Here is a 10399-nt window from a genome sequence, read left to right on the forward strand (position 1 = left end):
TGGGTTCGATCCCTGGGTCGGGAAGATTCCCTGGCGAAGGAAATGGCAACCCACTCCGGTGTTCTTGCCTGGAAAATCCCATGGACAGAGGAGCCTGGCAGGCTACAGTCCATGGGGTTGCAAGAGTTGTACACGATTTAGCAACTAAACCACCGCCACCTTTGGTGGTGGTAATGTATAGTTTTAGGAACTTTGATCACATAATAAGATTCTTGCAGCCATCATGGTTGGCACAGTTGAAGATCTGATAATGGTATTATGGCTATGTTTTGAAAAAAGTGTTTAGTCAGATGGATGGATAGAGAAGATTTGGTTTATATATACAGTGGAATACTACTCAGCCATAACAAAGAATGAAATAATGCCATTTACAGTAACATGGATGGACCTCGAGATTATCATACTAAATGAAGTCAGAAAGAGAAAGGCACATTCCTATGGTATGGTTTATATGTGGAATCTAAAATATGATACAAATAAACTTATTTATAAAACAGAAAAAGACTCACAGACATAGAAAGGAAACATGATTACCAAAGGGGTAAGGCGGGGGCAGGGGGTGATAAATTAGGAGTTTGGGATTAACAGATACACACTATTATATACAAAATAGATAAACAACAAAGTTCTACTGTATCTTGCAGGGAATGATACTCAATATCCTGTAACAAACCATAACAGAAAAGAATCTGAAAAAGTGTACATATGTATACATATGTAACTGAATCACTTTGCTGCATACCAGAAATTAACACATTGTAAATCAACTATACCTAAATACAAAATAATAAAATACCAGAGGAGAAAGAGCTTTCCCGGCCGTGAGCCCTCGGAGGAGGCCTTTCAGCCGCAGCCATGGCGCCCAGCCGGAATGGCATGATCCTGAAGCCCCACTTCCACAAGGACTGGCAGCGGCGCGTGGCCACGTGGTTCAACCAGCCGGCTCGCAAGATCCGTAGACGCAAGGCCCGGCAGGCCAAGGCGCGCCGCATCGCCCCGCGCCCCGCGTCCGGTCCTCTCCGGCCGGTGGTGAGATGCCCGACGGTCAGGTACCACACGAAGGTTCGCGCCGGCAGGGGCTTCAGCCTGGAGGAGCTTAGGGTGGCCGGCATCCACAAGAAGGTGGCCCGGACCATTGGGATCTCGGTGGACCCGAGGCGGCGGAACAAGTGCACGGAGTCCCTGCAGGCCAACGTGCAGCGGCTCAAGGAGTACCGCTCCAAGCTTATCCTGTTCCCCAGGAAGCCCTCGGCCCCCAAGAAGGGAGACAGCTCTGCTGAAGAACTCAAACTGGCCACTCAGCTGACTGGACCTGTTATGCCCATACGGAACGTCTATAAGAAGGAGAAAGCCAGAGTCATCACAGAGGAGGAGAAGAACTTTAAGGCATTTGCTAGTCTCCGCATGGCCCGCGCCAACGCCCGGCTCTTTGGCATCCGGGCAAAAAGGGCCAAGGAAGCCGCAGAACAGGATGTTGAAAAGAAAAAATAAAGTGCTGTTGGCAACTTAAAAAAAAAAAAAAAAAAGAGGAGAAAGAATACATGAGGGCATATGTACAGGAGAAATGCTACAGGATTTGCTTTAGACCAAGGAGGAGGGATATTAAAAAGCAGAGACATTACTTTGCCAACAAAGGTCCATCTAGTCAAGGCTATGGTTTTTCCAGTGGTTGTGTATGGATGTAAGAGTTGGACTGTGAAGAAAGCTGGGCGCCGAAGAATTGATGCTTTTGAACTGTGGTGTTGGAGAAGACTCTTGAGAGTCCCTTGGACTGCAAGAAGATCCAACTAGTCCATCCTAAAGGAGATCAATCCTGGGTGTTCATTGGAAGGATGGATGCTGAAGCTGAAACTCCAATACTTTAGCCACCTCGTACGAAGAGTTGACTCAGGCTGGAAAAGACCCTTATGCTGGGAGGGATTGGGGCAGGAGGAGAAGGGGACGACAGAGGATGAGATGGCTGGATGGCATCACCAACTTGATGGACATGAGTTTGAGTAAACTCTGGGAGTTGGTGATGGACAGGGAGGCCTGGCGTGCTGCGATTCATGGGGTCGCAAAGAGTCAGACACGACTGAGCAACTGAACTGAACTGAAGAAGGAGGGAATTCCCTGGCAGTCCAATGGTTAGGACTCCAAGGTTTCACTGCCAAGGGCCTGGGTTCAGTCCCTGTTTAGGGAACTTAGATTGCAAAAAAAAAAAAGAAACTATTGAGAAGGGTGTGGGGCTAGATCAGTGAAACAAAGTGGACTGTGAGCTACTGATTGTTAACACCAGGGGTTTGGACTCATGAGGCAGTCATGATATTCAGTAACTAAGGCTGCTGATTCTCCCAAGACTGCCATATCAAGCTCTTTGTGTGTGATCAACATTCAGGTTGATCCCTGTTTTTGATAATGAAACCCAGGCTCAGACATAGGAAGCAACCTGCTAGACGTTGCCAGAGCCAAAGTCTTAATCCAGGCCTGAACATCTCCAAAGACCAGAGTGCAATTGTAAACTACATCAGACTCTTCCATTCGATATTCAGTAATAATTTCTCCAAATATCGAACACCTACTATACGCCAGACACTGTTTTTTATTTCTTTATTTATTTGGCTGCGCTGGGTCTTATTGCAGCATGTGGGACCAGGGATCGAACCTGGGCTCTCTGCATTGGGAGCACATAGTCTTAGCTACTGGACCACCAGGGAAGTCCCTGCCAGACCTATTTTGAAGAAGAGGTGGGCAGACATTTTCTGCAAAGGTCAAGATAATAAATATTTTCAACTTTGCAGGCTGCACATGGCCTGTTGTAGCAATGACTCTACTCAATGGACATGACTGTGTGCCAGTAAAATTTTATTCTAAACATTGAATTTGAGTTATATATAATTTTTACATATTGTGAAATAGTATTCTTTGCCTCAAACATTGAGAAGAGAAAAACATTTTTAGCTCAAGGGCTGTACAGAGGAAGTTGTCAGGCTAAATTTGGCCCTTCCTTCCTTCCTCCTTCCCTTCCCTTTTTCCTTCCATCCTACTTAAAAAAATAAAATAAAATTAATTCTGATAAAATGCACATAACATAAAACTTATCATTTTAACCATTTCTAAATGCACAGCTGTGGCATTTAACACATCATATTGTTGTGCAACCATCCCCACCATCATCTCCAGAACTTTCTCAACTCCCCAAACTGAAACTCTGTCCCCGTGAAACACTGACTCCCCATCCGGTCCCCCAACCCCTGGCCGCACCATCTACTTCCTGTCTCTGTGAATCTGACTCCTCTAGGAATCTTATGTGAGTGGAATCACATAGTATGTCTTTTTGTGTCTGGCTTATATCACTGAGCATCACGTTCTCAGGTCCATCCACGTTGTAGCAGGTGTCAGAATCTTCTTCCTTTTGAAGGCTCAGTGATAATCCATTGTGTGGATGGACAATTTGTTTATCCTCTCATCTGTCAAAGGACACTTGGGTTGTTTCCATCTTTTGGCTATTGTGAACTGTGCTGCTCTGAACATGGGGGTACAAATAGCTCTATGAAACCGCTTTCAAATCTTTTGGGTAAACACCCAGAAGTAGAATTGCTGGGTCATATGGTAGTTTCTTTTTGCCTTTTTATGCAATTCATGGGGTTCCCACAGCAAATATACCAGGGTGGTTTGCCATTCCCCCCTCCAGTGGATCACGTTTTGTCAGGAACTCTCACTATGACCCGTCCATCTTGGGTGGCCCTGCACAACATGGCTCATAGCTTCACTGAGTTATGCAAGCCCCTTCACCACAACAAGGCAGTGATCCATGAAGGGGACAAGGCATCACCAAGTCAATAGACACGAACTTGGGCAAACTCTGGGAGATGGTGAGGGACAGGCGTGCTACAGTCTATGGGGTTGCAAAGAGTCGGACACGACTTGGCAATTGAACAACAACAACAACAACAAATGGTAGTTCTATTTTTAATTTCTTGAGGAATCTGCATACCATTTTCCATTTCCATTAACAGTGCACAAGGTTTCCAGTTTCTTTCCATCACTTGTTACTTTGTTTTCTTTATTAGTTTTTAATACTAGCCATCCTAATAGGTATGCAGTGGTATCTCACTGGGGTTTAATTTTAACTCCCTGCTGCTGCTGCTAAGTTGCTTCAGTCGTGTCCGACTCTGTGCAACCCCATAGGCGGCAGCCCACCAGGCTCCCCTGTCCCTGGGATTCTCAAGGCAAGAACACTGGAGTGGGTTGCCATTTCCTTCTCCAATGCATGAAAGTGAAAAGTGAAAGGGAAGTCGCTCAGTCGTGTCCAACTCTTAGCGACCCCATGGACCGCAGTCTACCAGGCTCCTCCATTCATGGGATTTTCCAGGCAAGAGTACTGGAGTGGGGTGCCATTGCCTTCTCCGTTTAACTTCCTAAGGATTAGTAATTAGAATTCTCAGTTTTTAATGTGCTTATTTGACTGTTTGTATATCTTCTTGGGAAAAAAATGTTTATTGAAGTCTTTCACCCATTTTTGAAATTCAGGTTGTTTTAGAGGACTTCCCTGATGATCCAGTAGTTAAGAATCTGCCTTCCATTGTAGGTGACCTGGGTTCAATTCCTAGTTGGGGAATTAAGATCCCATGTGCCACAGAGCAACTCTGCCTGTGCCAAAGACAAATAAAATAATAAACATTTTTTTTTTAAAGGAGCACACATACTGCCACTAAGACCCTGTACAGCCACATAAATAAATACAAAAAAAAAAAAAAGATCTCCACAAATTAAGTAAAAATCAGGGGTTTTTTGGTGTGCTGTTGAGCCTTAAGAGTTCCTTCTATATTCTGAACATTAATCCCTCATCATGATTTGCAACTATTTTCTCCTATTCCCTAGGTTGCCTGACTCAATATTATTAAGATGTCAGTGGTACCCAAACCAATCTACAGATTTGCTGCAATTCCTGTTAAAATGCCAACAAGGTTTTCAGAAATAGAAAAAGCCCTTCTAAAATTCATATGGAATCTCAGGACTTCCCTGGTGGTTCAGTGATTAGGACTCCCATCTTCCAGTGCCGAGGGCATGGGTTCAATCCCTGGTCCAGGAGCTAAGATCCTGCAGGCCTCATGATGTGGCCAAAAAAAACTCAAAAATTCATGTGGGGTCTCAGGATTCCACATCAGCAATACAATCATGAAAAGGAAGAACAAACTTAAGGACTCACATTCCCCAATTCCAGATTTTACCATAAAGCTATGTAAGTAAAGCAGTGTGGTGCTGGCATTCTCACAGAAGCACTGTTGTTGTTCAGCTGCTAAGTCGTGCAGAAACCAATGGAATAGACGAGAACAAAGTTTATGTGTATCTCAACCACAGTTTTTTAAGTATAAAAAAATAGGGACTTCCCTGGTGGTCCAGTGGTTAGGACTCCATGCTTCCACTGTAGGGGGGCATGGGTTCAAGCCCTGGTCAGGGAACTAAGATCCAGAAAGCAGTGCATGACCAAAAACAAAAAAAAAATTGTCCTTGGTTGCTAAACAGATACGAAGCCCCAATCCCCTCTTCCCCCAAACCCATTGCTTCCCAAGTTGATCTTAGTGATCTCTTTACCTTGGGGTCTTTCTACCAGATGATTAGTATTTTTTTTTTTTTTTTTAATGAAGAGGAAGAGAAGCTGAGAACTTTTAAAAAGAGCCAAAGTGGAAAATGGCTGGGTTGACTACCTTTCCACAAAAGGAAATCAATTAACCTTTGATCCACCAGATCCACGTTCCACAGAAATCACCATAATCTGCTCATGGTAATGCTACCAGCTGATACTGTCAAAGCCTTGTTTTAAGAACTTAACATGTGTTACCACTTCATCCTCACACCAACCCCATGAAATAAGTACCATTATTGAATCCATTTTACAAGTGAGAAAACCGAGGTCTTAAGCGGTTATGTGACTTGCCAAGGTCACCTAGGAAAACAAGAACATTGAAATTTCACTTGTACATTCAGACCTAGGAAAGAACTGAAGTCACAGCTCAAGTCTGAAAGCCCATTTCCTGGCAGAATTCCGTTTTATTTGGTCAGATCAACCTTGTGCTTTCATGGTTCAGTCATCTGATCGTGTCTGACTCTTTGTGACCCCATGGACTGTAGCATGCTCGGCTTCCCTGTCCTTCACTGTCTCCCGGAGCTTACTCAAACTCATGTCCATCGAGTTGGTGACGCCATCCAACCATCTCATCCTCTGTCACCCCCTTCTCCTTCTGCCTTCAACTTTTCCCAGCATCAGGGTCTTTGCCAATGAGTCAGCTCTTCACATCAGATGGCGAAAATCTAGTCAGGCCTTCAACTGATTGGATGAGACTCACCCATATTAGGGTGGAGAATCTGCTTTCCTTAATAATCCACTAACTTAAATACCAAAATCATAGAGAGGGAAATGGCAACCCACTCCAGTTTTCTTTCCTGGGAAATCCGATGGACAGAGGAGCCGGGTGGGCTTTATTGTCCATGGGGTTGCAAAGAGTCAGACACAACTTCAACAACAACAACAACAACAAACACACAATCAGGCAGATTGTGATTTGGGAAAATACCTCTTGATGGAAATGTGGCATAAAATGGAGAGTGAAGTGGCTTAGCGATATGGGATGTATAGTTTCATAAGAAACTAAAATTTGTGTAGAGAGTCATAGTTGCAAATATTCAAATAATAAAGTCTGTCACTATAGGAGAAAAAAACAAAAAAAAACCAAAATCATCTGAAAACACCTTCACAGAAGGTGTAATGAACAGTAATGTTTGACCAAATATCTAGGCACCTTGGTTCAGACAAGTTGTTGTCGTTCAGTCATTCTTTGCCAGCATCAGAGTCTTTTCTAATGAGTCAGCTCTTCGAATCAGGTGGCCAAAGTATTGCAACTCAGCCAAGTAGACATATGAAATTAACCAGTGGGACTTCCCTGGTGGTCCAAGGGTTAAGATTCTGTGCTTCCACTGCAGGAGGCACAGGTTCAAACCCTGGTTAGGAAACTAAGATCTTGCATGCTATGTGCCTGCTGCCAAAAAAAAGGCCAAAAAAATAAAGATAAGATAATAATTAACTAGCATTCAGGGTGAGACAAGATGGTGGCTGTGGAAAAATGGCTGGTGGGTAATAATAGTGGAAGCCTGAAGCCAGGGAGGAGACTAGTGCAGGCACATAATGATAGGATTGTGGACCAGGGTAGGGCCAGGGGGAGTGGGGTGAAATGGTCAGAGTTGAGGGGTTTGTATTAGATGTACAGTTTAACGAGTTTTAATGCACTATATTTTCATTTTAAAATATAGTTGGATGGCAATCACCGACTCCATGGACATGAGTTTGAGCAAACTCCAGGAGATAGGAAAGGACAGGGAAGCCTGGTGTGCTGCAGTCCATGGGGTCGCAAATAGTCGGACATGAGTGAACAACAACATCACCCCAAGAGGAAGCTCTGTCCCCAGGAGCAGTTATTTCCACCCGCAGCCCCTGAAAACCACTAACCTACTTTCTGTCTCTGTAGATTTGCTTGTCCTGGACATTTCATATGAACGGAATCACACTTTGTGTGGCCTTTTCTGTCTGCCTTCTCTCCCTGAGTGTCACATATTCAGGGTGCATCCACACTATAGCACGTGTCAGTGCCTCTCTGCCTTTTTATGGCTGAATAATACTCCACTGTATGAATGGACCATTTATCCATTTCTTTACCCGAACCACCATATCTCTCCTGCACCAACATAGTCCCCAAGGCGAGAGCTCCCCACCGCGCCCCACCCCCGGCCCGCCCCCCCCCCCCCCCCCCCCGCCGCGGTCTCTCCTCCCGGCAGAAGCCACTAGAGGGCACTGGTGAGTGCCTGAGTCAGGTCCTACTCCTCCTCTGACCATGGTGCTCCAGGGCTCCCACCTCCCTCAGGGTAAAACCCCAAGTCTTCCCTGTAAGCCACAAGGCCCTGCCCAACCCCCACCCCAAACCCACCCTCACCTGCTTTCTCCTCTTCACACACTCTGCTTCAGTCACCTCCCCTCCTAGCTGTTCCTTCAACATACAGCTGGTGCTGCCCCAGGGCACTTGCACAGCCACACCTGGATTGCCCCTCCCACAGACACCCACAATTGCCCCCTCCCTGATCTTCAGGGCTCTGCCCTGATATCTTCTTACACATTCAGTTCAGTTCAGTTGTGTCCGACTGTTTGCCACCCCATCCCCACACCGTGGACTGCAACACGCCAGGCCTCCCTATCCATCACCAACTCCCGGAGTTTACTCAAACTCAAGTCCGTTGAGTTAGTGATGCCATCCAACCATTTCATCCTCTGTCGTCCCCTTCTCCTCACGCCTTCAATCTTTCCCAGCATCAGGGTCTTTTTCAATGAGTCAGTTCTTCACATCAGGTGGCCAAAGTATTGGAGTTTCAGCTTCAGCATCAGTCCTTCCAATGAATATTCAGGACTGATTTCCTTTAGGATGGGCTGGTTGGATCTCCTTGCAGTCCAAGGGACTCTCAAGAGTCTTCTCCAACACCACAGTTCAAAAGCATCAATTCTTCGGCACTCAGCTTTCTTCACAGTCCAACTCTCACATCCGTACATGACCACTGGAAAAACCATAGCCTTGACTAGACGGACCTTTGTTGGCAAAGTAATGTCTCTGCTTTTTAATATGCTGTCTAGGTTGGTCATAACTTTTCTTCCAAGGAGTAAGCATCTTTTAATTTCATGCCTGCAGTCACCATCTGCAGTGATCTTGGAGCCCTCAAAAATAAACTCTGCCACTATTTCCACTGTTTCCCCATCTATTTGCCATCAAGTGGTGGGACCAGATGCCATGATCTTAGTTTTCTGAATGTTGAGCTTTAAGCCAACTTTTTCACTCTCCTCTTTCACTTTCATCAATAGGCTCTTTAGTTCTTCTTCGCTTTCTGCCATAAGGGGGTGTCATCTGCATATCTGAGGTTATTGATATTTCTCCCAGCAATCTTGATTCCAGCCTGTGCTTCATCAAGCCCAGCGTTTCTCATGATATACTCTGCATATAAGTTAAATAAGCAGGGTGACAATATACAGCCTTAAAGTGAAGTGAAGTCGCTTAGTCGTGTCCAACTCGCAACCCCATGGATTGTAGCCTACCAGGCTGCTCTGTCCATGGGATTCTCCAGGCAAGAATACTGGAGTGGGTTGCCATTTCCTTCTCCATGGGATCTTCCCAACCCAGGGATTGAACCCAGGTCTCCTGTATTGCAGGCAGACCCTTTACCCTCTGAGCCACCAGGGAAGCCCTTGACGTTTTCCTATTTGGAACCAGTCTGTTGTTCCATGTCCAGTTCTAACTGTTGCCTCTTGACATGCATACAGATTACTCAAGATGCAGGTCAGGTGGTCTGGTATTCCCATCTTACACATTATACAGAATATTTGCTACCATCTGCCTCCAAAACTTCAACAGTGTTCCCTAATCCTATTTCACTTCCCTCCACAGCACTTCTCACTATTTGACATATCACATAGGAAAAGGGGGCGACAGAGGATGAGATGATTGGATGACATCAGCGACTCAATGGACATGAGTTTGAGCAAACTCCAGGAGACAGTGAAGGACAGGGAAGCCTGGCATGTTTCAGTCCATGGGGTCACAAAGAGTCGGACACTACTTAGTGACTGAACAACAACAATATTTATTTACTGACCTCCCTGCCATCTCTTACTAAAATATAAGCCCCACTTAGACAAGGATGCTTATTCTTTGTCCCCAGCACCTCACTCAATGCCTGGAAGGCAGGAGGTGCTCATTAAGTGTGTGTTGGATGAATGAATACCATCTGCATTCTAAAAATTTAGACTGTGTTTATTGTTTAAATATATTGGGACTTTCCTGGTGGTCCAGTGGTTAAGATTCCGTGCACCCAATACAGGGGAACTAGGTTTGATCCCTGGTCAGGACTGCAAGGAGATCAAAGCAGTCAGTCGTAAAGGAAATCAATCCTGAATATTCATTGGAAGGACTGATGCTGAAGCTGAAGCTCTAGTACTTTGGGCACCTGATGCAAAGAGCCAACTCACTGGAAAAGACCTTGATGCTGGGAAAGATTGAGGGCAGGAGAAGGGGGTGGCTGAGGATGAGATGGTTAGATAGTATCACCAATATTCAGTAGATATGAATTTGAGCAAGCACTGGGAGGTAGTGGAGGACAGGGGAGCTTGGCATGCAGCAGTCCATGGGGTCGCAAAGAGTCAGACATGGCTTAGCAACTGAAGAACAACAGGGAACTAGATCCCACATGCCTCAACTAGGACCCAGTGCAGCTAAATAAGTAAATATTTAAAAAATCAAATATATAGTTTCTCTCAATCTCGACACTGTGGACACTGGGGCAAGATCATTGTCTGTGGGGCCGTCCTGGGCATTGTGGCCTGTGG

The 10399-nt window shown here is 45.3% G+C and overlaps 1 protein-coding gene across 1 annotated transcript; it reads left to right on the top strand.

Annotated features, from left to right (window-relative positions):
- The first annotated feature begins 792 nt into the window (after positions 1-792).
- On the top strand, positions 793-1511 carry LOC133062106 (large ribosomal subunit protein eL13). Its single transcript, XM_061150672.1, has one exon. The coding sequence runs from the start codon at positions 856-858 to the stop codon at positions 1489-1491; it is 636 nt and encodes a 211-aa protein (XP_061006655.1). The 5' UTR covers positions 793-855; the 3' UTR covers positions 1492-1511.
- Positions 1512-10399: the final 8888 nt, after the last annotated feature.

Source organism: Dama dama, chromosome 9 (genome assembly GCF_033118175.1).
Source record: "Dama dama isolate Ldn47 chromosome 9, ASM3311817v1, whole genome shotgun sequence".
Taxonomy (NCBI): Eukaryota; Metazoa; Chordata; class Mammalia; order Artiodactyla; family Cervidae; genus Dama; species Dama dama.